The sequence below is a fragment of the Patagioenas fasciata genome, chromosome 3, assembly GCF_037038585.1.
Source record: "Patagioenas fasciata isolate bPatFas1 chromosome 3, bPatFas1.hap1, whole genome shotgun sequence".
Lineage (NCBI taxonomy): Eukaryota > Metazoa > Chordata > Aves > Columbiformes > Columbidae > Patagioenas > Patagioenas fasciata.
The window spans coordinates 14,397,159-14,424,534 of record NC_092522.1 but is presented as its reverse complement, the minus strand read 5'-3'; the positions used below and the strand labels follow the sequence as shown (position 1 = coordinate 14,424,534).

The window sequence follows — 27,376 nt, the reverse complement described above, 5'->3', positions numbered from 1 at the left end:
CCCTCGCGCGCCAGCGTGCGCGCTGCCGAGGTGCGGGGCGCGTGCTGCCCTTTTTCTCCCGACAGGGGGAGCCCGCGCCCGCGCCCTCCCCCCTCCGCCCACGTCCCGCATACCACGGGCTGAGCCGGGGTCGCTTCTACGGCTGGTTTTATTTAATAAAATAAAGTACAGCGATCAACCACCGCGGTGAACCCGCGCACGGCCGTCCCCGCTCCCCACAGCCGCCCTTGCCACAGCCGAGGCGTGCGACCGGGCAGGGCTGCGTGCGGCCTGGGGCGCTCCTGCCACCGCCCCGACCGGGGCCGCCTCCCTCCCCCGGGACTGGCATTGCTACCTAGCTTAGCGTGTGCGACTGGGGCCGAACGTGCCGCCACCGAAGCTGCCGGCTCTGGGTGCGCAGCAGAGGAGCATGCGTGCAGGCTGCGGTTCCCAAACCAGTTAGGGGCTGACGGGGCCCCGGGCCGGGTGAGCAGCCGGTGGCACAAGAGCCAGTGATGGGGAAACCCGAGCAGTGGAGGTGGGGACGGCGGCAGGTGCTGCCCCGGGCAGGGCGAAGCTGTGGTGCGGCAGCAGGGGAGGGGCCCGGTGCAGAGGGCACCTGCAGGCGGGTCAGTTGGAGGAAAGCAGGGAGCTGTGGGAGGACAGGTCCATGCTGCTGGCGCTGAGGCCTCTGCTCTCTGCACGGAGACCTTGGGGGCCCTGGAAAGCACATTGCTCATGAGGACCAGTACCTGCAATCCACAGCCCAAAGCTTCCAGCCCACCTCCTGCACCCCTTGCCTTGCACCATCAGGACTCTCCCAGTGCTGTGATTGGCCACCTCTGCCCCCCCTACTCCCATTCTCCAGCTGGAGAGTTTCATAAAATGGCCCAAGGTAGAAAGGACCTACACCAGGATCATTGACTCCAACTCCTGTCCCTGCATAGGACAACCCCACAGTTCACATTATGTGTCTGAATGCATTGTTCAGTCTCTTCTTGAACACTGTCAGTGCTAGGACCATGATGGTTCCTGGGGAGCCTGTTCTAGTGCTCCAGCATCCTCTGGGTGAAGAACCTTTTCCTAATGTCTAACCTACACGTTCCCTGGCACAACTTCCTGACATTCCTTCAGGTTCTGTTGTAAGTTGCCAGAGAGAAGAGCTCAGCACCTGCCCCTCCTCCCCTTGTGAGGAAGCTGTAGACTGTGATGAGGTCTCCCCTCAGTCTCCTCCAGGCTGAACAAACCAAGTGACTTTAGCCACTCTTCATATGGCTTCCCCTCTAAACCCTTCACCAACTTCATAGCCCTCTTCTGGACACCCTCCAGCAGCTTTATATCTTCTTTATCCTGTAGCTCGTAAAACCACACACAGTGCTCTAGGTAAGCCCGCACCAGTGCAGAGCAGGACAATCACCTCCCTCGCTCAGCTGGCAATGCTGTGCTTGATGCACCTCAGAACACGATTCGTCCTCTAACTGCACTGGCCCTTTAACCTTCAGTTTTGAAGCCATGATCTCAGAAGAAGGGCTGTGCAGCTGTCCAGGGGGTGCAGTGGTGGCACCAGCTCAGACCACCTCTTGAGAAGGCAGAGTAGCTCCAGCCCCACACAGCAGAAGAGCACCTCTGTATGGATGAACACCTCCAATGGGGTCCCAGACACCACACATGTGGCCCACTGTGCCCCTCACTGCCTGTACCACTGGCCATGGCCCCTGCAGCCAGCTGTGGCAACACAGTCCCCACCCCAGCACCCATTCCTGTACCAGACCTGCCCACCTGGTGCTTACCTCAAATGAAGCATCGCTAGACTTGTGCAGATAATTTAATGATGCAGCTCGTTTCATGCTACAAGAAAGCAGAGGAGAGCAAGTGTGATCTTATACCTGGCCAGACCTCAACAGCCTCCATCCACCCTGCACCCAGCCTGGCCCGCACAGCTCTGATCCCTACCTGGTGTTCCTGGGCTCCAGGGGACCATTGCCCTGCAGCTTCTTGACCAACATCTCACTGCTCCTCCGTATGACATCCCGGATTTTCCCCAGGGAGCTGCTGCGCTGGAGGGTGCCACTACCATCCTGGACACAGAGACACAAGCCAGGGCGATGGCTGAGTGGCACCAATCAAGCTCTGGTATGCTGCAGACGAGTGGCCAGGACCAGACTTGGCTCCAAACACCCACTTGCACTGAGGATTTTGCCCTGGCCCAGAGCAAGCTTACTGCTCACTACATGGCTCCCCATCACCCCAGTCCATGGGACATGACCATGGAGTTGGGGACCCCCACCACCATAGCCTGGTACATCCTGACTGGACCTCTCTGCTGCCTGGTGCAAGCCCAACAACCAATCCCTGATGGGAGCACCAAGCTTGGAGGTGCTTCTGTCAGGCAAGGACATACTGCTGAGACATTCATTTCCAGAACTCCCTCCCCATTTGCTGCTGTCTGGAGATTGTCCTTCCCTTTCCTCACCGTGTCATTGCTTTTTCTCCTCTCCATCCAGTACTCATCCTGATGCACATCCTAGTCCTGCATGCCAGGCCAACAGGCTCACCCATATCATACAAGACCAGTCCACATGCACACACAGCCTTGTCCCATCTCTAATGCCCTCAAGACAATTGGCTCTGAGCCTGCTGAGCAACTCAGGCAGCTCCATCTCAGATGCATTCATGTGGCTGCACCAAGCAGGCACTACTCACCTTAGCCCCCAAATAGTGTCCACCCCCATTAGCTGCCCAAGGTGGCACAGCCTTAATCTTGTTCCCCAGCCCATTTCCTCCCACATGCCCCCAAAAGTCCCCAGTACTCAGAAAAGCACTCTCAGCCCTTGACATGCTCTAGCCCATCTCCCATGTTCAGCTCCACATGCATGCAAGGCTCAAGCTGCCAGCATCACACTAGCTCATGCCACCGTGCCATCATAGGACTGATCTCCCCTCCTGTGGCCAGACATGCTTTTTACACAAGGTTGTGGCACCACTGCTGACATGGAGTTACTTTTGCCCTGATGGCCTGATAACAGTAGTCCTCCCTGTTTCTGATCCCAATGGCCCCTGGTACACCAGGGCAGAAGAAACAGAAACAAAGGAACCTCAAAAGCCATCTGCTTCTTATGAGCACATGTGGAAGCCTCTTCGTACCACTCCAACTGAACAAAATGCTCTGTGGCCCAGGCTGGCAGCAGCAATTTCCCCAGGACTGTCCATGAACCTCTGCAGGGTCTCTCCCTTAGGCCTGTCACCCCCTTGTGCTGACCCCTGTGGGTTGTGGCCCTGGGGAAGGCTTTTCCAACACCCCCACCCCAGTTACCCAAAGCTGATCCAGTTCAGAACCCTCTTCAACAGCTGAACAGGACTTTTTCTATCAGTAAACTCTTCTCATCCATTCTTGGGTAAGCCAAGTGCATTGAACCTCATTCACTTTCTCATCAGGATGAAGGGTTTCCAAACCGGAAGCCGTGTGCTGTTGCTGCAAGGTACCCATTCACCAGGAATGCAGAAAGCACCAGAAGTATTAGCAAAGCAAACAGGCACCTGCCTGCACCAGGCATCCTGGGCAGGTTTTGGAGGAGCTGGCCATCAGTATGTGGCACTAGCAAAGACAAGGATGGTGGAGGGGTGTCTTTTGCCTTGCACTAGACTTGCACTGGATCACCACCCTCCATGCAGGGTACTACCACGTCAGGCACTGCTCCTTTTGCCAGGGCAAGCAAGCCCTGGAGAAGAGAACACAGCTGGGCAGGTGAGCAGGACCATGGTATAAGGGCAGCAGGATCCAGCCAGGAAAGACCCTCTGGGGTCAGAGCTGCAGGATGGAGCCACAATTACCAAGCTGCAGTGGTGCAGACTGACTGCAGACCAACACCAGAACCTAACGGTGCTGTATGCTGGGTTAAAAATAGCCTCCTTTCTCTCTCCACCCTCTTTTCTGCAGGATTATTTTAAACCCAGAACACTTAGGGGCTTGGTTTACCAAAGCTCACACCCCTTTGCACCCACCAGGATGAGAGCACTCAAAAGAAAAAAGCAGCTCTACCACTGAGCGGCTCTCCATTGTGTGCTCCCACCCTGCCTGCTGCATAGAAGCAGAGGACTTGGGCAGGATTTGGCAGCACGTGGAGCTCAGCACTGGGGGACACAATGGGGTATTTCTCTGGTTAATGGAAACATCTGTCAGGAAAGGCACAACTTTGGAGGCCCCAGGGCAGCCCTGTCACACATGGCTACAGAGCTGAGGTTACTAGCAAACCTGGTTTGGAGGCTAGGGAGAGGCAAAGCAGAGCTTGGTCACTCATCTCCAATGCTCAGCCTAGGAGAGGTGCCCTGGGGGCAGCGTATCTCCCTGCATGCACACACAGACACCAAGCACCCCACACCTGCTCCAGCAGCATTTGCACCCACCACCCCAGGGCTGACCAATGCTGGCCTACTGAGCATGGAAAGAAGCACAGGGCAGCAGTTCAGATCTGTCTACCTTTAATCAGAGGTACGGTTGTTACAACACCAGGTCCAGGACATGGCAAAGCACAGGGGCAGGCGGCACTGAGGTTCAAATGCACCCTGCACTGGAGGCTCACCACTCTCCAGAAGCATGGAGCAGCAGTGGGAGACAGAGGCAGGGAAGGCACAGCCTTAGAGCACTCAGCCCTGGACTCCACACCCCATGGTCCTGAGGACAAACCTCCTTTCAGCAAGCACAAACTCTCAGAGGAGCAGCATGCATGTGCCCCAAGGCCTCTGCACCAACATGAGAAAGCCAGGCCCAGACAGACATAGGCACATTTAGTATCACAACCTGCCAGATGGCTAGCATGAGAGAAACTATCTAGCTAAATAAATAAGGGGGAAACCCTGCACTGGTCTCTAGTCTCTATACTGCTAGCTGCAAACTCCCCAGCTTTCTTGCCATATCAGGGGGCCAGGCGGGGTTCGCTTCCTATAGGAGGTGGCATGAGGGTACACACCCAAGGATGTGAGGCTTAAGGCAGTGGTGGTCTGGCCCTGGTAAAACATCCCCTTTCCCCACAGTGACCAACAGCACCAGACCCTGTGCAGGTCTGGAGTCACATCAGAGGCACTGAGCCACCACACACACACACACAGGGTCAGCACTGTCATCTTAGCAGTCACATGCTTACAGATTTCCCACCCACTTGGCCAGGGACAGCCAGACAGTGAGTCATAGCTCCACACCTGGCAAACCAGGTCCTGTGTTCAAGAACTGGTCTCCTCTATGAGCAACCTGACTACTTCTCCTCTTGTGGAAACCTCCCTCTAGCACTCCCACTTCCCCACATGCTCAGAGCTTCCCAAGCCCTAGCCTTGCCTTTTCCTTTCCTTTTTTTCCTTTCCTTTTCCTTCTCTCTTTCTTTGTACCTCCTTTTTCTCCCAACCACTCTGCTCCGAACTAGCCTGTTCCCTATCTCAGCCACTTCCAATGGCCTGGCCCCTTGCAAAAAAGTTTTGCTTTCCTCTGCCTCCAAGGAACAAACAGCTTCACCCCTGCCTCTTCCTCCTCCTAGCAGCCACACCTGAGGACCCTGGAGCAATAGGGAGCTGATTCACCCCTTAATGCCATCAGGTGAGGAATCTGGCTACAGTATCAGGTCAGGAGGCTGCAACACCCAAACACACTTGTCCTGGCAGGTCCCTGTTCCATGCATGGCCCTTGGCTATCAAACCCCCACCACATCCTAGATGTACAGTAGCTATGGGTCACCCTACATTCCTGTACCCCTGCAGAGAGACCCACACACTACCCCCATCGGTTCCAGATCTCTGTAGAGAGAAGGGTGGCAAGACGGGGACTGCCCCTGTGCTGCAGGGAGTGCCCAGCTTGCCAGTGGCCAGTGCAGGTTTGCTACAGGGCACTAATATCAGCTAGGTCTACAGGGAAGAAAGCAACTAGGGACATGACAGCCCTGCAAAGACCAGGCCTCTTTGTCCCAAAAGAACTCCCCATCTTCATGCCTCCATCCTGGCCCCTGCAGAGATGGAGGGCAAAAAGCTAGGAGGGTTGAGGATGTCTAATGATGGTGGAGTCAGCACACTTGGAATGAAGACAATCCCCCGCAGGCCTGGTCTCCAGGGATGTGCAAGGGCAGGCTGGGGGTGGGGACACACACAAGGGGATGGTGACCCCTCGCCCTGGCCTGGGGGAGTGGGCAGCTCCTCGGAGATTCTTCCTGCTCTTGCTTGGCCAGGGGACTGGTGCTGGGCCACGTGGCCAGGGACTCCTCTGCAGGTGTTGCTGTGCCCTCGCGCGCCGGGAGGGTTGGGGGACTGGCGTGGAGTTCTTGCCGAGGAAGGAGGGATGGTGTGGAGGAAAAGTCGGAAGATACAACACAAACATCCAGGTGATTGCGGTGGAGGGGAAAGAGGGAGTCTCGGGAGGCATTTAAGCCTAGTGCACAGAGAGGAGAAAGACACAATTTACAAGGCTGTGAGGTTGTAGGTCACCCAGAGAGCAGGTAAGAGATGGCAGCAGAGCCTGCTCTGAGGGCAGCACATCCAAGGTCTTTAGACCAGCACAAGGAACAACCGGTCACGACAGATAGGAGCAGCAGGAGCTCCACCAGCCTTCTATTTGGGGGAGTTCCAGCGCAGGGCTGCTGGCTAGGGAGAGGAGGCTGGCTATGCATGCAGCAGGCTGGAAAAGGCACCCAGCACCAAATGGCAACAGCCATGTCCCCAGGGTGCTGAGCTAGCCCACAAACCTCCCATATGCAGCTGGCTGGGCCAGAGAAGCCCTGCCAGGCCCCCTGCGGAAGGGTCACATGAGCAGGGACTGTTACCCTTGGCTGGGTCAGGCTGGCATTACCTACTTGCCTTGGGATGATCAGCTTGGAGACCATCAAGAATGTCTCCCAGATCATGATCAGTGCAAAGCAATCACCCAACACCAACCACAGCCAGGAGGAATTGCAGAGAGACACCAGCTAGGACAAGGACCAGGTGATCCTAATCTGAACCTGTCGCCCTCCCTCTGTGTTTGCCTAGCTCCTTTACTAATGGGGAGTGCAAGGGCCCATGGTTGGTGCCTTTCCAGGGCCCAGACTCTCTTTGTTCCTGATGCCAAGAGCTGGGACAGAGAACAGCTCTGCATCTGGCAGAGCTGCCCAGTTCCCTCAATGCTCTTCTCCCCAGGTCCCCTCCAGCCACTTCCTGGGTACAATCCACAATCAAGAGAGCCAGCAGGCTTCAGGCTTGGGTGTTGAGGGGCTGTCATGGCAATAGGGAAGAGGAAGGAGGAAGGGAGGGAGCTCATGCAGGTGGGGAGGGAGCTGAGCCAGGTGGGGAAAGGTTAGTGACAACAGATATGAGGGGAGAGCGAAGGACTCTGTGTGCTCGGTGTGTCACCTGTGTCAGGCTGCAATAACCTCTGGATACCCAGCTACACTACGCTTTAAACTAGAGTTTGCAGGAGGAATAATAAGCATGAACAACTCTAGCAGCCCTCGACGCAAGCATCCACCAGCACCATGCTCACCTCACTTGCTGCCTCTTCATCCTTCTCCTTGCAGAAGACAAAAGGCACCTGCCTCAAACCTGGACTGCTACCTTCCTCCATACTCAGCACTAGTGATCAAAGTGCCCCTCAGTCTCAAAGCAAGCCTAGACAGGCTTAGGTCACCCTGTCTGTGGTTCAGCTAACATGAGCCTCTTTTGCCACCACTTGTCAGCCTGGCCTGGTATTCCAGAGGCCTGCCTTTCCCCACCTCTGCTTGGCCAGAGCCCATGGAGGGCATGAGAGGAAGAGAGCAAAGATGCTGGCTGCAGACTATTCCCATGCCCTGCAGTTACTCAGGCACATACACACACACAACCCTCCCAGGCTCAGCATTGCCTGTGGTGAAACTGCAGGACAGACAGTCAAGCTGGTCACAGGGGCTGTGTGGGCCTGAGATGGGGCCAATGCTCTCAGCCAGAACCTCAAGAGGGGAACAGCAGGGAGAGATGTTAATAAGGTTGCAAGGCTAAGATTAAGGGCAGACCAGGCCCAGCTCATGCTGTGTACTGCCAAGGCCTGGCAGTCCCCTGAAAGCAAGTGCCCTTAGTTGGGGATATCTGGCCTGTACACCAGAAACCAGGCCCAGGCACATACCTTTATGGGCTGGCTGGCTCATGCCAAGAAAGAGAGGAAGGAAGTTTGCAGGGAACAAACGGAGGCAGAAAAGGATGCCACGACAGGTCATGCAGGGACAGCCCTGAGCCAGGCTGTCCCTTCCCTCTGGCAGCCGGCTGAGGCCATTCTTGATAGTGTCTTGTACTTACCCCACTCCATTCCACGCCCATACTCACTTCCTCGCTACCGTCTGTGGCATTCTCGTACTTGACACCGCTCCCCAGGCTCTGACGTCGCTCTGTGCCATCACCCTCCTTCAGGATCTCCACTACCTTCGTCTGGTTGATCGGGTCAATGCCCTGCAATTAAAAGGGGATAAGGACGCACCATGTTTTGCCCTTCTGCGTTCTTTCCCTCTAGCAATCTGCTGTGCCATCACTGTGTTTGGCCATTGCCCCATCCCATCCAAAACTCTTCAGCACAAGAAGGATGGAGCCAAATGCCATCCTGCACTTAGCAGTCCCTGGTTGGGTTCCCAGCTCAGTGAACCCTTGATCAGGCCAATAAACCACCCTAGTGGACAAGGGCTTGCCACTCCAAAGCTGACAGCTTGCTTTCTTCACATTTTGGTGCGTGAAAGTTCCTGCTATCTTTCAGTTTTTGTGCTAGGTGCTTACAGCTCCTGCTTTATTATGTGAGGACTGATAAGAGTTTAGGTGAAAGGTACTCTTAAGAAACCCCTAGTGTGTTCACTGGACCAAAAAATAGTGGGAAGAAAACATCCCACATACACACACTGACATCTCCTCCGTCACACACGTACATGTGTGTACCGCTGCACAAATGCAACCCAAACCACCAAGGTGCTCTGGTGTTACGGGTATGTAAACCAGGGACATCAGAGTATGCAAAGCCCAGGAGAGACCCTCACCACACCCCAAGCCAACTGCTGTGCCATGACCTCCCACCCCAAGCCCCACAACGCCCCCTCCACCAGAGAAGGTCCCTCTAGGGTTACCTGCCGACGAGAGCGGACTGCACACTCCTCCAAGGTCTCAGCTGCCTCTAGCTTGCCCTGGCGTCGATAGAGCGCACCTAGGTTCCTCAGAGTGGTGTTCACAGTAGGGCTGTAGTAATAGATGGAAGGTGAGCAGGAGCCTCAGGGCCATCCCTTCCAGAGCCCACAGCAGCCCACCTCTTACCTGCTAACCTTACAGGCCTTGTACCAGCCACCATACTCAGCATATGGAGCACTGTCTCTGTGCTTGCTCTATAGGGTGAAGAGAGAAGAGAGCTGTTAGCTCCATGCCTACTGCCATTCTCTGGCCTGTGCTCTCCCACTGGGTACCAGGGCAAGGCTCGAGGCTGGGCTGGTGTGAGAGTGCAGCCTTTGCAAATACAATGCACAACTGATGAAGCCCAGCATGTCCCTGGAAGAAAAGCTGAAAGCCCATTTGCTGGAACAGATCTGGGCTGTGAATACAAGTGATATCCCAACCCCAGCAAGGACCATAATGCCTTCTCCTTGCCCCTTCCATGGTACCAAAGGCAGTGAAAGGACAACATAGCCCATTTTCATGGTGCTGTGGAGAATATGACACACCCCCAGCATGGAAAAGGCAGACAAAAAAAAAAAATAACCAAACTACCAACAGAAACCCCATTAAGTATGGACACTAACCCTCTCAACCATGGCTAGCAAAGGAATCAGCCAGCCACATCCAAGCCTTCTGCCTGCAAGGTCAGACCTGCCCCACAGCAGCTTACCACAACTAGCTGTCTCCTCTCCATGCCCTGCCTCCGCACCCCAAAGCTGGCTGGCCCTGCCACAGCCAGGAGCAAAAAGGCTGCTGGCCAGAGCAACAGGAGAGGGGACAGAGCTTAATGCTCAGGAAGAAAGATCAGAGCCAGGACAACGCCCTTTGCAGGGCCAGCATTGCCCTGGGTCAGTGGGAACCACAGCACCAGCATGCAGGAATCGCCACTGCTGCAGAAGCAGGGCTGCTTGTCCACACACTGTGCACCCTGGTGCATAGCGAGCACTTGGGGGTGTGCCATGGCCCTGGTTCTGCACCCACAGGACACATGGGCTGGGCAGGAACCACCTGGCTCAGCCCTGAACCCAACAGGGTTGCTCTCACCAAGCCAGTACAGATAGCCACTGCTCCACAGCAGTGGCTCTGGCAGGGACTCTAGCCCCAAAGAAACTGTTCTCATAGGGACCATTTTTCTTACTCGGTCTCACAACACTTCTCAGATCTTTACCCATGTGCTAGAGCCTCCCTGAGCCATAGGCACATGTGGGTTTCCTTGCAGCAGAGCCTGCACAATCTGGGCATGGCCCAAGGACTCAAAGCACCTCTGAAGTTTGCAAAGAGGCAGCCCTATGAGGGTGGCTGAATTTGAGGGAAAAGGTGTCAAATCCCCTGGGGCAGAAAAAGCCTCACAGGCCAGGGCTGTCAACTGTGCCCAAGGCTTTGCTGCTGGCACAAGCTGGCCTCCCCCTACTGCCACTGAGAGCAGAGGGAAAGAGGGGCAAGGGAGAAAAAAAAAAAAAAAACAACACCAAAACAGAAGCAAAGCTCTGCAGGAGGGGTTTGATGCTTTGAGATATGGAAACACAGCACAAAGCAGAGCATAACAGCCCCAGCCCCTAGGCCAGAAGTGTGAGCAGGTGTGTGGTTACCACTGCCTAGCCAGGAAGGTCATGTCAACCATGCCATGCCAGGGGACAGGAGCCCCATGAGCAAGGAAAGAGGCTCAGCCCTTGCCTCAGGCTGTAAACCAAATCTCACTCCAATTGTAGGTCGTTGAGCCTGCTTGAGCCTGTTCTCTTGCCCTGTAGCAAAGCTTGCATTACCTGGAGCATAGCTCCACACCACAAGTATCTACTTTTGACCTTTTAATTCTCCAAAGATACCATCAGAAGTGTTTCAATCTTAAAGGGGGCGAGAGGAGCCCAGTCACTACTCCAACCTCGATTTCTCCTGCACAGGATGGTGTCACAGCAAGTGTAACTTTGCAGCACAGCCTTCATAGGGCAGCAACCAGTGCAGTGCAAGATGGAGCTCTGCCCTGCCTTGGACTGAGGACCACACAGAGTGGTTAGAATCACAGAATTATGGAATGTCCTGAGTTAGAAGGGACCTACAAGGATCATAGAGTCCAACTCCTGTCCTTGCATGTGACAACTCCAGAATTCACACCATGTGTCTGAGGGTGTTGTCCAATTGCTTCTTGAATACTGACGGGCTTTGGGCCATGACTACATCCCTGGGGAGCCTGTTCCAGTGCTCTAGCACTCTCCGGATGAAGAGCCTTTTTCCTAATATCTAACCTTAACCTCACCTGGCACATCTTTCTGCCATTCTCTCGGGTTCTGTCACTGGTTGCCAGAGAAAAGAGATCAGTTCCTCCCCCTCTTCCTCGCCTTGTGAAGACACTGCACGCTGCAATGAAGTCTCCTCTTAGTCTCCTCCAATCTGCTCCTAGGGCTCACAGGATAGGACTGACAAGTCACTAAGCCAAGCCTGCAGTCTGAGCCCATGTGGGATGGGGCATGCACCAAGGGCAAAGAAAAAGAAAGGAGTGTCTGTTCCCACTGCAGCTAGGCGACTAAAGCAGAGCCCTTCATTCTGCTGCTTCACTCATCTGCCAAAAATCCAGGCGAGGTCTTAGGCTTGGGAAAAGCCAAGAAAGGACTGCTGAGCATAGAGTAGGACCTGGGCAACAGAAGCAAGTTTCTTTGCCTCTCAGCCTTGTCCAAGGCAAGCACAACCTATGCCTATCCTCTTTAAGAGGCCAGCTATGACACAGAACAGCTAGGGCCCACACTGTGCTGAGATCTTTTTCAGGAGGTTTGGCTCTATTTCCTAAGCAAGGTGGTTTCTTCTTGATCTCCACTTTTCCCCATGCAGCCTTACGGCTGCTTCAGAAGCAGGTTGTCCTCTGGGTAATAGCAGCTCTTTGGAACAGCATGCCAACACCCTGCAGCACAAACCTCTGCCATCTTCCATTTTCCATCATCTGTGTGCCCTGGAGGGATTGCTGAATCAAAGAGAGGGGGCACATGGCCACAGCTGAGAAGCTGAACAACCACCTGCCCCAGGAAAAGCATCAAGCTGATGGGCCTTCCCCCAAGTTGCCCCAAGGAGCAGTCATTCTTCTCTCCCTACTCTCCAGACCCCTCCCTGGTCTTCATCAGTGGCCATGGCAGTTCTTCAGACTGTGGGAAAGAGGGTCTGGCCATGGTAAGAGAGGATCAAAACCTCTGGATCTCCTTCCCCTCCCAAGGCTCTTGCTGCTATCAACAGGTAGCACCACCAGGTCAGACTCACCTTGCTCATCTCCTCTCTCTCCTCTGCATGCACCCAGATTGGCTTGTGTTCATCTGTTTGGGGAAGAACACAAGACAGCTCTGCAGACCACCTCACCCTGTTGCTCTGCCACTTCCACTGGGGCTCACCAGAGGGAAGTGACACAGCTTCCAGATCGCCCTGGTCCCAAGCCCCAAGAAAGGCAACTAGGGAGGAAGGGAGGAGTTTTCCCATGGGGGAATATCTGTGCTAGGTGTACAGGAGAAACTTCAGGCTATGCTTGGGAATGATTGTGCCACTCGCCATTCCTCATTTTAGCTACAACAACTCCCAATCCAGTAAAGACCGAGAGCCAGAGCTCTCCAAGACCCCTTTTGAGACAAGAGACAAAGCAGCATAACACACTAGAATGGCAGTGTCTCAGGGGCTGCCCAAAGCATGGGCCCTGCAAGGCCTCCCGCCTCTGTCAGGGGGATACCAAGAACCAGCCTGGCTGAGAGCCAGGAGACCAAACTGCTCACTCTTCCCCACACCCAGCAGCTTCTGCTGTACAAACCATCCACAGAGCCAAACTCCTTCACGTGAGCACGGGTCAGGATCTCCTTATACAGCACCTCTGCATCTTTGTATTTCCCTTGCTTCAGGTAACAAGAGGCCTGCAATCAAGAAAACAGCTCCAGCATCACTGGGCAACACAGATTAACTTCACCCCACTCTTGCAGCTCTCTCTCTGCTTCTTCAAGCACCAGGCAATGCTAACCTTTCCCATGGCACCACTTCTCATCCCCACATGGCCTTTCCCCAGGGTCTCACCAGGTTGTTCTTGGTCTTGGCCACATTGGGGTCATCAGGACCCAGGCAGCTCTCATATATCTCCAGAGCCCGGCAGTAATAGTACTCCACCTCGTCATACTTGCCCTGGTTCTGGCATAGCAGGGCTAGATTGTTCAGCTGCTTGGCCACATCAGGGTGGTCTTTCCCTAGGACCTGGGTAAATAACGGAAGCCACAAAAAGTCAGCACTTAAAGACTGCATTCCCTCCAGGACATGCCTATGTCAGATAGAAGCCAAGGACTAGGGAGGTAAAGAAGAGAAATCCCAGCTTCCACCTCCTGGCAGGCCTCTCCAAGGCTGTAAACACTGGAGAGATAGGATACATACTGGCAGAATCAGCAGCCAAAGAGACTAGGTAGGTCCTGCATCTCCCAGGTGCAGTGAGGTAGTGGGGTAACCTCTCCCCTTAGGGAGACCTGGAAGGAAGGAGTACATGGCAGACCAGTACCTTCTCACGGATCTCCAGGGCTCGCTTACACAGTGGCTCTGCTTCTTTGTACTTCCCTCTCTTGCCATAGAGAACTGCCAGATTGTTCAAAGTTGCTGCCACCTGCAGAGACATAAGTTCATCCATGAAACAACGCAAAATCCAGTGGAACGAAACAAGGGGTGCAAGCAGCAGTAACAGCAACTGTCCCATTTCCTTTGCCTCTTCAGTACAGCTGCTTCTGAAGAGGAGGAGGTCCAGAGCCAGAAGGCAACTCTGCCTCCATCGCAGGATCTAGGGGAAGTCAACTCTTGACAGGTCATACTGAACAAGGCAGCAGAAAAAACTGAGGAAGTAAAATGGAGCTCCACACCATGTGAACAGCATCCCTCACATCACAGAACACACTGCTGTGCTTGGTAGTCCCGCTGCAGACATGCCATAAGGGTGCCACTCTTGCCCCAGTGGCACCCTCAGATAAAGGGAAGTGACTGAAAGAGGAAGGAGACACTCACTGCTGGATGGTCTTTGCCCAGAGTCTTCTCACGGATGGAGAGAGCATCATTCAAGAGGTGCGCTGCCTCTTTGTATTTATTCTGATCCCTGCAGTGCAAAGCCAACAAGTTATTCAGGATTTGGGCACCATAGCCCCTGGCAAGTAGAACTGTGAACAACAGCTCTCCTTCCACACAGATCCAGCTCCCGCAGCCCTTTCATTCTCCATTCCCTCCTACCTTAGGAAGTCCCTAGTTATATCAGGGAGTTTGGTGGTCCAAATACCTCATCTGTGCCAAAACCTTTTTGAAAGGCAAACCACTAGAAGCCGGGGAAGCTCCCTGTTACCAGAATGTGCTGTCCTAGTAAACAGGAAAGGCAGAAAGCTCTCCTGGCCCAGTCCTGCCTTCACTACCATGCTCACCTGTATACTAGTGCCAGGATGTTGAGCATGGTGGCCACGTCTGGGTGATCATGGCCCGATGTCTTCTCCAGGTCCTCCAGCGCCTGCTTGCAGAGTGGCACAGCCACCTCATAACGTCCCTGTGAGGCGTACTGGATAACAAGGTTGTGGAGGGTGCGCAAGCGTGCAGGAATCTCATAGCCTCCCTGCTGGGCAGCTGCCACTGCACTGCTGTGCTGGTGGGGTACTGCAGGCACAGAGCAATAAACAGGAGGCACAGTTGGCACATCAGGCTTGAAAAGAGCTAGCAACCATGCATGAGTAAACACTTACATCCAGGACCATGCTCCTCCTCCTCATTTGGGAACAGATCATCCAGAGAGTCCTTGGTGGAGTCACCTTCTTTCTCCTCCTGAGAGGACAGGAATCACAACACTGTTGGTTCTCAGAGGAGGCAGCAGCAGCCCAGGCTGAGTCAGCTACCAACTTCTCTCTGCTGCAACCCACCAAGACCTTCAACTTCCCTTGTCTCTCCCACCATCTTCCCCCTCACCCAACAAAACTAATAAAGCCAAATTCCCACAGCATGGCCTGGCATGCTACTCCACATTCTCCCAGAGACCCTGCCTGCCTCATGCCAGCTCCCTTTAGTTACAGGCATTGCTGCGCTGGGAAGGGGCAAAATCCAGGACAATGCTATCACACCTAAGCAATCCTGCTGGTCCAACTTCCCCCACCCCCAAAGGTGGCCACTTCACAGGACAAAGGCATACCGAAGGTGAGACATCCTCATCATACTTCTTCAGCTGGTTCATGAACTCAAGGTGTTTCTTCTCTTCCTCCAGCTGAGCCACAGTTTGTTCACTGCGCTGCAGCTTCTGCTGGGTATTGGCAAGCTCATCGCGCAGCCACTGGTTCTCCTGGCACAGTCTCCGCACCTGAGCACGCAGCTTCTGCTTCTCCGACTCCACAGCATTCAGATGGTTGGACAATGCCATCATCACCTTGTCAAGAGTCCCAATCAGTAACCACCACAATGCTTAGGGCCAACCCTCAGGGTCATGCTGGCCTTCTATACCCAGCCTCTTGCTGCCCCTGCAGCTTATGGGGAAAGGCCACATGCCCACTGCCTTCCCCTGTCAGTAACACCTAGGAGGGCACCCATCACTCTCACCTGAGCTTCTCCAAGTCCCAGTTCAATCATCTCCACTGACTTGCGGAGCAGGTTGGATTTCTCATGCACAAGATTGGCTTCTTCATCTTTCTTCAGACACTTGATAGTCTCCAGCAAGCTGTGCAGGATCGAGTTGTGTTCATTCTTGAGTGCCTCCAGCCCTTGCATCACCAGCTTGGTGTTGGAAATTATCTCTTCTTGGCTCAGCTTGTCCAGTTTTTCCTCCCTTGGGTACACCATGGTGGACATAGTCCTACTCCTTCAGCCCTACACAGAGACAAAACCTGAGCACCTCAGTGCTGTTTCAGAGAGACACAACTAGACACAAGTGTCACAGACTCCTAGCAGCCAGAGACAGTGTTCAACTGGTTGCCTCCATTCCCCTTCATCTTCCCCTCTCCCTTTGACAGCAGGCAGCTGTCAGGGCACATGTCTTTGCTTTTGTGGCAGTGAGTGCTGGCAACCAGTACAGGCAGCAAACATGGGCAGAAGGCAAAAAGGCTAGAATCAGTGCTGACCTCCAACACCTCCACACTTCCAGTAGTAAGGAAAATTGATTTAGGTTCCATCTAAGAGCAGAGATTTGTCATTGGCAGCTCTGGTTGCAGCGTGCACAACTCCTACTCACAGACCACTGATGCAAGGAGGCTGTCAGAGCTCAACACCTCTTCCAAAGGCAGAAGAAAGGTAACAGAATGTGGAGGGATGCCAGCTCAAAGTTTTCTGGTTCCTCAGTGAAAAAAAATCTCCTAGAAGAGCATCTTTCAGACAGATAAGACATCAGGGGCCTTACTGGGCAAAACAAAATATTCCCTGACGAGTAGAGTACACCCTGAGGATCCCAGCCCTGGCACAGAACAGTCATTGTGGCAACAAAGGACATAACATCACCAGCATGAACAGAATCAGCCTGTGTGGGAAAGCTTAAATATACCAACTGCTACAGTCGCACCACTGTAACCCCTGTGTGAGTGTCAGCTTGAAACAGTAACAGCTTTTCCAGCTTCAGTCACCCTGCTGCCAGCCAAAGGACTCACCAGGATGGTGTAAGGATTCTGGACTCCTTCAGTGTCCCGTTTGCCTCACATATACAGCAGGGGAGTACCAAACTGCTGCCTTTGCACATGTACGCCAAGGGCTACAACCCACAATGTTAGCATGGCTGCAAGATCCTTGCACAGAAAACCCAGGAGCTAGGAAAACACAGCAGGCCAGAGGATGAGAGACGTAAGAAGCAGGCAAGATCTCTTTCTGCAGGTCAACAGTACCCTGGCTACTCCACGACTTATTCGCCTGTCAGCCTCCCCACCAAGTGAGCCAGCCTCTTCAGATGACTCAGCAATGGCAGGAAAGCCACCATCAGTCACTCCAAGGCTATCCTCCTGCAGGGCTGCAGGCAGCCAGCTGTGCTGCCCAGAACTGGCAGCACCCTGAGCTGGCAGGAGGCACAGCAGCCTGAGTGTCCAGGACGCTGCTGCCAGGAGGCTGACAAAGGGCTGCAGGAGAACGTGGGGAAAAAGCTGCCAACAGACTTGCCTTTGTCCTCCTGCAGGACCCACCTCTGCATGGTTTGAGCTCTTGGTTTGGCAGCAGCCTTATGGTTGTTCTACCAAGTGAGCAAAAGTGCTGCCCCAGGTACAGGAATAGAGGGAGTAGAGCTCCTCTTCTTGGCAGGGTCCCTTTCCTCCCCAGCTGTACACTCTGCCCAGGGGGCTTGAGGACAATCCCTCAGCTCAGCTACCACTATCTCTGCCTGGCAGTGGGCACCAAGCAATACAGAGGTCCAGTTTCTTCCTCACTGCAGCACTGAAAGTGAACACGGTGAACAGTGCCGACACAGTTGCTGTAAACACACACATCTCATCATACCCACACATTTCCTCTTCTTTAGCCTCACTCTTCCAGAAGTTCCTGGAGTTGTTTTATAGGCCCTGAGCTCTCCGCTCAGTTCCTCTGGTTTCTCTTCCAGTGTGATGCAGCAAGGAAGGGCAGCAAACTCTTGACATACAGCAGAGACCTTACTGAACCTCAGTAGGGCAGAAACACCTCTTGTCTCTCGATGACTGGGTTCCTATTTGTGCCTTTGAGCAAGAGCCAAGTCCTCCCCTATCTAACCCAGAATTGCAATGCTAACTTCACATTCATTTCACAATCCAGCATCAGGACCAACCCTGAGCCATACTTCACTGCATCCTTCACTTTCGGGTATCTGCCATGCTCCACAGGCAGTTACCCCGTGCGTTTTACACTGAAAAGTCTCATCTGGACTGTGACATTTCCCAGTTTGCTTTAGAGGAGACCATATGATAAGAGTGGCACGAAAAAAAAAAGCCTCATTAAGATCAAGATGGAGTGCACAGACTACTGTTTCAAAGACAAGAACAGGTCTGTTGAGAGGTGGCTGTCATTCATATCCTGTCTTCCAAACTGATGCTCCAGAAACTGGCACCTAAGTGTTCTGGTCCATAATTCCCCTGGTTATTCTTTTTCACACCTTTATATCACATCATGGGGAGTGATTGAGTGCTAAAGCAACAAGGGAAGCCCTGCCTAAGGCAGACATCTGTGGGTAAGCACAGTTCCGGAAGAGATGTGCAATGATTCCGAAGTCCAGACGAAGAGGCTGGCAACCCGAAGGACCCTAGTGCTGCCACATCTGGCCAAGCACTGTTGTCCTGCTCTGAAACAGGTCCAGACAGCCCCCCAGGAAGGCTCAAGAGGCACTTACTGCTTCCACAGAAGCCAAGGTAACAACTGCTAAGGGGTGCAACTGCCCCATCGCTGGATTCAGCTCATAAGGAAACACGGAAACAAGGAAATTGTGCAGCGAGAGTCCTCTGGAGCATGGGCAACACTCGGAACACAGGGAGATCGCCAGGAACAGCCTCATACCCAGCATACAACAAATCTAGAGCTCTGCCTTAAGGCTCATACAGCTGTACAGCACAAGTACGTACTGGAAATGCTAACAGTTTTCATGGAAGCATTATTTATGTCCATACAGAGCTTTTGTTGCCACAGTTTAAAAGTACAATACAAATGCACTGGAAAGAGGAACATGTTACAAATCATGTTAAAAAGCCACCAGAGCTCACACCTTGCTAGATAACAGTCAGACAAGACCCAGATCCACAGAAATCAGGCTCATTAATTCCAATGTGCACAGAACTACTCCTCAACTGAGAAATCACTAGCTGTGTGTTAAACCACCAGTGCCTCTACTACAGTTACATCCTGCCTTTCCTCAGCCCTTCCAACAGAAAAAGCTTTTGAGCATTTCACAGTCCCCACGATCAACTAGTTTTTCAGAACTGTAAAGACCTCAGACTGTCTGAAAAGAGACAATAATGAAAACGTTCTGACCCACAGCACATCAGGTTCATCCTACCCTGCAACTACATCCTCAGATGCTCAAGATATACAGGCTCCTCTCAAGAATTGTGCAAACAACTCTAAACAACCCTGATCTTCCTTCCACAGGATGACATCCCTGTAGCACAGCTCTGCTAGGTACCAACATGCTTCTGGTGTTCAAGGGTGGACATGGGATTGTCCAGGCTGGACACAGTGTGTAAAACCTGAGAACAGCACACGGGCTATTCACTTCTAAGTACCAACAAGAAAACAAAGAGAAGACTGCAGAGAAGTCACTTAAATGCTGCCACTTCTTGCCCAGCAAAGAAGAACAACAAACACTGGTGGAAGCTGGCTTATTATCCCTCCTAAGTGACAGTTCTTCCCTACAGAACATTGTTTCTAGTTCTCCCCAGTGCTGACAGGTCTACGCTCAGTGCCTAGCCCTCCAAAGAGCATCACAGAATGTCCTGCGTTGGAATGGACCCACAAGGACCATCAGGTCCAACTCCTGTCCCTGCATAGGACAACCTCAAAGTTCACACCATATGTCCGAGGGCGTTGTCCAAACACTTCTTCAATATTGTCAGGCTTGGGGTCATGACAACCTTCCTGGGGAGCCTGTTTCAGTGCTCCACCACCCTCTGGGTGAAGAACCTTTTCCTAATATCCAAGGAGGAAATATGGCAACCAACACCAAGGTCAGGCAGGCTGAGGCTGCTGTATGAGCACTCTTCCTACTCCTGCACCTTCAGTAAAGGGCACTGAGTGTCCTCTATCCAGTCAGAAAATGCACTCAATGGTTCCTGCAGAGGGGAAGACACCACCTTTTTGCTTTCAGCAGGAAAAGGTTCAGACTGGAATAGGAAGAAAGCATGCTTTTCAAACTAGTTCCCTGAGAACTGGAGTGCCCAGCTCCTAGCTTATCCTGCTGCATTCGTCACAGCTCCGCAGGTGTCACAGCCCAGGTCTCCACCAGCACGTTTCTGCTCTAGTTGGCATGTCTTCCCTATTTATAGTGAGCTGCTAGAATAGTCTGGCTTTCCAGTAACATACATCTCCCCTCCCTGGCTCCCATTTGGAGGAGTGCTGCAGGAAGACAGGGAAGGAACATGCGTGCACTGAGCTTTGTGGCAGTCGCAGGGATCAGGTGGGAATCCACCAGCCAGCAACCTTCTCCTCTATTCAAGTGCTTAACTGGGAAATCACTGTGCATCAGCAATTTCCGCAGCCCACTTTTCTGTCTCTGAAAACTGCTCCCACATGCAAGAGTTTCAAGAGGAAAGAGCTGGAAGCCTCACTGCTTACATCTTAAACCCACAGCAGCTGCCACAACAATAACGAGGACGCCAGACCAAATAGGTCAAACTGAATTTTAAAGCTTAGATTATTATGCCAAATGCTAGAAGACTACAGAGAGCAAAAAAGAATAAGCACCAGGGAAATCAGGAGTCAACTACAATAGGACAGAGACCTCAGGTCTACACATGCCTCAACAAATTCAGTTCACTTCACTGCCTCTCTGCATGTCCCTGGATCAAATATATGCAAGACACAGGGTACCATCACAACTTGCACAAGCAATGCTGTCAAGACAATAACTGCAGCTTCCTTCAAACTGCAGATGGCTTGTCAGCACTTTTTGCATAGAAGTGGGCACAGATTTTTTAGCAGCAAACTCTTCTGCAGAAGATGATCGAAGGATATAGTAGTCGCAGAAAAACAGCTGGGTTCTGGAAAAAAGCAAGTCTGATGCATAGCAAGAACAAGTGACTGCATTTGGGAGACACATAGCAATGGTAGCATTGAGAAATGTAAATACAGGGCTTAATGTCTTATTTTCACGATACTAATCCCAGTCTCATGCTGTGAGGCATGCTTTTGCTTCCTGGAGAAACAGTAAGGTTATGTATTTGGGAAGCAAAGCAACTTGATAAAAGTATGGAGACTGTTTTGGTTGGTTTTGTTTTTGTGGGGTTTGTTGTTGTTTTTTGGTTGTGTTGTTTTTTTTTTTTCCTTCCTTTGGACCTCTGCCAGCTCATTACTGTTAAACAACAGAATAAAGGGTCTCTAGAAAGACTGAAGACTGGTTGATCTCCAATGAAGCTAGAAGTGACATGGCAAACATACAGCTGAGTCTCCAGTCTTAATGGATACTGTAATAAAACCTCAACCTAATACCTTGGCAACTGAAAAATAAAATAAAAATCAATAAAAAGTAATCAGAGTGCCAAGGTTGCAGCCACTGCAGAGGCTGTGTCCATAAGTACAAATTTTCTCCTTATTTTGTGATACCATAGTGTCAGAAAGCAGAGACTGTAGGTTACAGCCAGCCACACAGAGTCTCTGAGGCTTCCGCTGCACAGCCAGGACATGTTGACACAGCCAGGATTTTGTACACTGCCATGGCACTACCAGAACAGCCACTGTGCCCAGGGTTACCACCTCAGGCCACCTGCAACAGAACCATGGAAAAGGAACAAACTGGTGCTGCTGACCTGCATATCCAACAGCCATCATTTCCAGAGCTGCTCCAATATGGGTAAAACAAGAAAGATAATCAGCTCTGTATGGTGCCCAAGAACTTCACAGCCAAGAGCAGTTGCATGCACACTTGTTAAGGCTTTAGAAACAAAAGCAAGAGAAGGACGTTTTGCAAATGAAGGGACAGATGGGTGTGCAGTCAGCTTCAGGGTAACATCAAGAACTGCAACATGAATAAGGGCCAGAAATCAGAGGACAAATGCTGGACTCCTAAAAGTAATAACTGGTAGAATAATTGCAGTATATGGCTCCATCCTGGGATACATGCCTGCTGAGGTTCATGTGAGGCACAGAGCAGGAACAGTGCTCTGCAACGCTTGTTACCGCTGTCAGAAATGCTTGGTACCATCTAATGCTCCCTTACACAAAGAGGACACAAAAAGAGGAGATGTCAGGAGTCAGCACCCTGGGAGTACTCTGAGCTGCAATCCCAAAGCTAAAAGATGTCACTCAAACTCCTACATGCATTAGGTCCTCTGCCACCATCTGTCTCTGGCTCATGAGATTCTCCAGCCTACTGCCAAAAAAGGGGCATGAAAAGCCACACCTTCTGCCCAAAGTTCTTTCTCAATCCCAGCCTCCAGCCTGGACCTTTCTAGAACTGCAGACAATCTAGAAAGTTGAAACAACACTCAGATGATTTTAAGTAGCATAGAGAGACCGTTGTGCTGCAACTTCCTCCCTAATAAAAGAATCTGGCTGTTGTATCACTTGGAAGGGATGCTTAGAGGTCTCTTAGAGGTCTCTGGTTCATCCCATTACTCAAACCAGGTATCTGATCAGGTATCTGTGTCTAGTTAAGGGTTGAGTATCTCCCAATATGGAGATCCCCTGAGCTCTTCAGAACCCTGTCCCATGGCTTAACCGTGCTCATGTGGGAGGAAAAAAAACCCAACTAACCAAACAACCCTCATCTGAATTTCTTACATTTGCCTTTGCTGAACACCACATCAGGACAAAGGGACCAGGCACCACAGTACTAGAAGCTGAGGAAGGGAATGCATCACATGCTTCCTTTTGGCAGGGTCTCATGGGGATAGGGTCCACCTGTCCCAGAGCACAAAAGGCAATACAGTCCAACTCCAGCAGTCAAGCAGGGAGTAGAGACAAGGAGTCATCTCACCCACAATCTCCCACATCCTAAAAGCAGGACTCTCCTTAGCACCCAGGCACCCCCTTGCGTGGTTTTAAAGCCAATCTCCAAGCCCAGAAAGGCTTCCCCCAACTAGCTTCCCTAAGCTTCAGAGTCATGTGTAACTCAGGACAAGTTGATTGTGCTGTTGGAAAGATCCCAGCCCTTCCCAACCCCTGGACAGGGATCAAGACCAGGATTACTTCTTTCAGCAGCAGCTGACACATGCTAGATCTAGCTGAGTGTGAAGCTCCAGATACTGGAAGGCCCATGTTGTGCAAGTGTGTGCTAACCAGCAGGTTGCAAGAGCCCCAGGAGCTTTTAACTAGGACTAAGGAACTAGATTTGCAGCCCAAGCTGAAGGCCTCTCCTACAAGGAGACAGGAGGCTCCCTCCCTTCCTGCTCTTTCCCTTCAGCACTAAACACTTCTCTGTCCCAAAAGCTTCAGCTCCCCACTACCTAAAATCTCTAACAGAAAACACACTGTAGCATAACCTTCCCAAAACCTAGGGCTTTACAGGGACTTGGCCATGGTGACTCAGGTTCACATTGATCCCAAAAGGACTTGGGAGTTTCCCATCCCACTCCTGCCTTCTAGCCCACAGATGGAAACAGCTACTAGGGTTTGTTCTGATTGACCAGAGCAAGCAATTCATGCATTACCAAAGCACGATCCAATTTCAATAAGCATATGTGCTCTGAAGAAGACAGAGGAGATGGTCTGGTTGGCTTTTTATCAGATCATTCATTCCTTTTCAGACCAGAAAATATCTTATTCCATCAGACATTGGAGGCAAGAAATGTTTAAAAAAACAACCAACAAAAAAAACACAACCAAAAACTCCACAAAACTGCATTAACATGTGCCATTAGCAGAAAGCCATACTGCTCCTTACAGCAGTTGATGCTGTTTACAACCTCAGCTGGCCAGGGAAACATGCACCTTTCAGCAAGCCATTCGAACAGGAATAACAGTCATCGCCAGCCCCACCAGCTAGCACCTCTAGATGAGTTGATAAGACCTTGTTTTTAAACTCTTGCTCATGTCTGCAGCAGCTCACCAAATCCATTTTGCATCTGCTGTGCCTGGGACTACAGTGAAACACCATTAAAACCTGTTTCCAGGCTAGCAGAGACAAGAGCTAAGCAGCTGGAACAAAGCCAGGACAAGCATCTCTTCCTAGCTTCAGAATCTGATTGGGAGTCTCACTCTATAAAAGACAGAGTGAGAGCCATTACCTTGCCCTGACAGCATGAAGCAGTATTAAAGCAGGCAGAATAATTCCCAGGAGCCAGCGCCTCTGCAGACATCTGTCTAATGTGAGGGCTATGCACTACATGTGCCTCAGGAGCACAGGAGACAGCTAGGATGGAGCTGGGACCAGAAAGTGCTCTGGACACATGGTAAAGCCCAAAGGCACCACACTCCCTCCACGCTGTACCTGGGCAGCTGCAAAGACCAGCTGACTACAGGCTGCAAGACTGAGCTTTTATTTCCAGAAACAAATAGGTCTTGTAAACTGTAACAAAGCAGCCAAATTCACAGAGACAAAGCTCTACCTGCATAATAAGCAAAAGATCTGTTTTATCTCTGGCTCTTCCAACCAGCTGGAGTTCTTTGAGAAGCTAAACAGCTCCTTCCTAGCAAATCAAGCTTTTATCCAGCAGCTCTGCCAAGACCAAAAATCTTGCCAGGTGTCCTTTGTGCCCCAAGAGCTATTTTGGTATTTAGGGTTAATGTTGTTCTTCCTACCTGGACATTCCTTCAAAACAGCAGATGAAATAACACAGCCTTCCTTTTCTTTCTGCCAATTACAGCAAAACTCAGCCATGTTTATTTAACCTGTGTCTGAGTTGGCCAGATCTTTGACCAGCTGTGTGCTGAACACCACCCTCCTTCCCCTCAGGCGGCGGGGGGGGGGGGGGGAGGAAGAAGGGGGCGGGGGGAGGGCAGGTGTTTTGCACATCTCCAAAATGGCACTGGAGACCAGAGACCAACAGGAGACCCTGGCAAGGAGCCACAAGGGAGTGCCAGATGCCAGCTATGCAAGGCACAGAGAAGCCAGTGGTTACTGGTAACATGCTGCTGCCTCCTGTCATTGTGCAAATTTCTCCTGGCTGGCTGGCCAGAGCACTCTGCTGCAACACCATCCCCTAGACACCTCCTCCCAACCGCAATCTCAAACTCCCAGTTTACCAGCAATCGCACCTCCACCTCCCTGCCTTTGGTAGCGTGCATCTCCACTTCAGAACAGCTTAGCAACAGTTTAATAATGGGAGGAAGGTTTAGGAGGAAACAAGGCTCTGAAAGTTTGAGAGCCATTGCTGTATGCTAGGAGCTGCCTCCGTCATCATTTCTCCATCTTTGTCTGGCAGCGGGAGGCACGCCCGCTGAATATCCTTGGGACGAGCAAGCCAAAGAAATCCCTTCATCCTTCCTCAGTACCACGACAGAGAAATTATCTGCCCACTTAGCTAACTCCAAGCTTCCCAAGGAGAAAAGTTTTCATCAGCTCTGCCTGAAATTGCACTTCAAAGCAGTCCTTTGTTACAGGACAGCTATGCACCCTGCTTGGCTCAGTCACTGCACGAGAATCCTTCCCCACCCTGCACCGCAGAGAAGTGGTACCTGGCTGCCTACAGCGGCTCATCCAGCATTGGCACTCCCGAAAGCTCCAGCACCAGGAAGAAGCACAGTCCACAGCGATGCAGGGCTCCCACAGTGTCTGCCAGGCTGCCCTCTGGTTCTAGCAGCAGCGCAGGCACCAGGCGCTAGGCAGCCAACCACACTGCAGCAGGGGGAGGGGAAAAGATGCAGCCAGGCTCGAGAAACAGGACAGTTGGACGCTCTCCAGGGAGTGCAGAAAGCACCATGCACACCAAGCCCAAAGCTCCCTTCTCGGGGACCCACAGGAACACCAAGAAGTAGGGCTGAGCCCCCACAATGCCACTGCTCGCTGCCCACGGGCTCTACTCCACCATCAGGCTCAGCCACAGTAATCTCCGTACACCCAGCTAGATCTACTCTGTCCTACACTCAATCTTGCCACAAAAGGTTTTACATCCCATTTGGTACTGCTCTCACCTGTATCCCCACTGCTGATGCCATTCCAGGCCCTAAAAGCCAAGCAAGTGGAGCTGCAGGGAACCCTCCAGCTGTGCAATGGCTACTGCCATGCCTGCAGAAGTGGCCAGATAGAGGACAAGATCACTGGGAGTCCCACTGTATCAGCACCACACAGTGCAGACCTGGACCAGGCTCCTCTTGGAAGTCTTCATTCAGTCTCTACATGCTTTATGCAGAGGACAAATGCCACAGCACCAGCATCCAACATAGCCAGTGGCTTGTTGCTATGACCATCCCACGGTAAAATGTAACCTTCACAATGCTGATTACAATATTTCATGAGCCTCTGGAGACACACAGTCCTCAGCTACCTACACCTGCACAAGACAGTGCTTCATCAGGATTCCTGTCCCCTCCTCACAGGTTCCCTTAAGAGCTAGAAGGGCTTCAGGTGTTCTAGGAAGCCCAGCCATGTTGACACACAGGCTCTCTCTTGCCTCATCTTACAACACACACTTCTTCACTAAAGCATCTTAATGTTCTCCTTTCCCTAGTTCAGGACAAACCTGGCTACAGCACTGGTATGCACAACTACAGCACAGTTTAAAAAAATCATGTAAGTTACATAGCAGGAGCACAAACATATTATTTATCTTACACTGAAATCTATTCCTGGCAGTGAAGACAGCCTAATTATAGAGCAGTGAATCCCGCAGTCTGTGCACACAACACCCTGGAAACAGCTATGGCTAGGACACTCGGGCTGTGTCACAAACACACGGCTACCTCGGGGGCTCCAGGCCTCCACAAGCCGCCCCTGCACGCCGCGCAGGAGCGGAGGCGGCTGGGAGCACCGGGGACCGGTGCTGCCTCAGGAGGGCGGGGGCCAGCAGGGCCCCCCGTACCAGTTACTCGCCCTGCAGCCGGAGCGGGCTGGGTCCGGCTGCCAGCGGGCACACCCCGCTGGCTCCAAAGTCCGCAGAAGCAGTGCGTCTTATCGCCGACCTCACCGGCGCTGCGGTACGACGGTCCCGGGCCTGGCGCTGCCCCTCGCCCCTGTTTCCCCGGAGGGCAGGGCGCGCTACCGCTCCCGAGCCACGACGGTCACGGACCCAACCCCGTGACAGGGGTTCCCCCGTGGGGCCCTCACCCCGCTCCCTCTGCCTGCGGCTGGGCTCCGCCCCCGGCCGCCCCGGGGAGGCCGCGCAGCTCTGGCCGGTGCCGCCCGGGCCCCGCGTCCCCTCCCTCCGCCATCTGCTGCTGTGTTCCCGCCGCCGAGTGGGGGCTGCCCGGACCCGACTCGAGGCGGGCGGTCACCCTCCCCACGGGCCCCGGTCGGGGAACCGGCAAGCCCCCAAGACAGGGAGACCAACCGTGTCGCCTGCCCGCGGCGGCCACGGAAACGACCGAACCCCAGGCGCCACAACACCATCCGCTGCCCCCACCCGTTCAACCTGCTTGGCGCTCGGTCTCGATGGCCAGCGCAGCGCGGTCGCTGCCCCGGTTGCAGTCGCACTCTCTATGCGGCGCTGCGGGTAGGGCGGGGCGGGAACCGAGCCCGGCACCACCCACCCCCTCAGCG

The 27,376-nt window shown here is 52.7% G+C and overlaps 1 protein-coding gene across 7 annotated transcripts; it reads right to left on the bottom strand.

The window, feature by feature from the left end:
* Window positions 1-130: 130 nt before the first annotated feature.
* Window positions 131-27,376, bottom strand: KLC4 (kinesin light chain 4). Of its 7 annotated transcripts, none has more exons than XM_065835885.2 (16): window positions 27,249-27,376; window positions 15,697-15,963; window positions 15,296-15,526; window positions 14,856-14,934; window positions 14,544-14,769; window positions 14,140-14,227; window positions 13,646-13,747; window positions 13,177-13,350; window positions 12,920-13,019; window positions 12,385-12,437; window positions 9,250-9,317; window positions 9,066-9,174; window positions 8,257-8,406; window positions 1,933-2,057; window positions 1,770-1,827; window positions 131-699 (listed from the first exon to the last, which is right to left on the bottom strand). In XM_065835885.2, exons 2-16 carry the CDS (start codon window positions 15,943-15,945, stop codon window positions 610-612), a joined length of 1,902 nt encoding a protein of 633 aa, XP_065691957.1. In that variant the 5' UTR covers window positions 15,946-15,963; window positions 27,249-27,376; the 3' UTR covers window positions 131-609. The 7 variants fall into 7 exon arrangements, with proteins under 7 accessions (XP_065691957.1, XP_065691960.1, XP_065691959.1 ...); XM_065835888.2 differs by having other exon boundaries at window positions 8,284-8,406; XM_065835887.2 differs by having other exon boundaries at window positions 27,240-27,370.

Coding starts and splice junctions, on each gene's coding strand:
- KLC4 (XM_065835885.2), bottom strand. CDS start 15,945: ATGTCCACCATGGTGTACCCAAGGGAGGAAAAACTGGACAAGCTGAGC. Junction 13,351..13,645: donor CCCTGGAGATCCGTGAGAAG/GTACTGGTCTGC, acceptor TTATTTACCCAG/GTCCTAGGGAAAGACCACCC. Junction 12,438..12,919: donor GGAGTTTGGCTCTGTGGATG/GTTTGTACAGCA, acceptor TTCCCCAAACAG/ATGAACACAAGCCAATCTGG.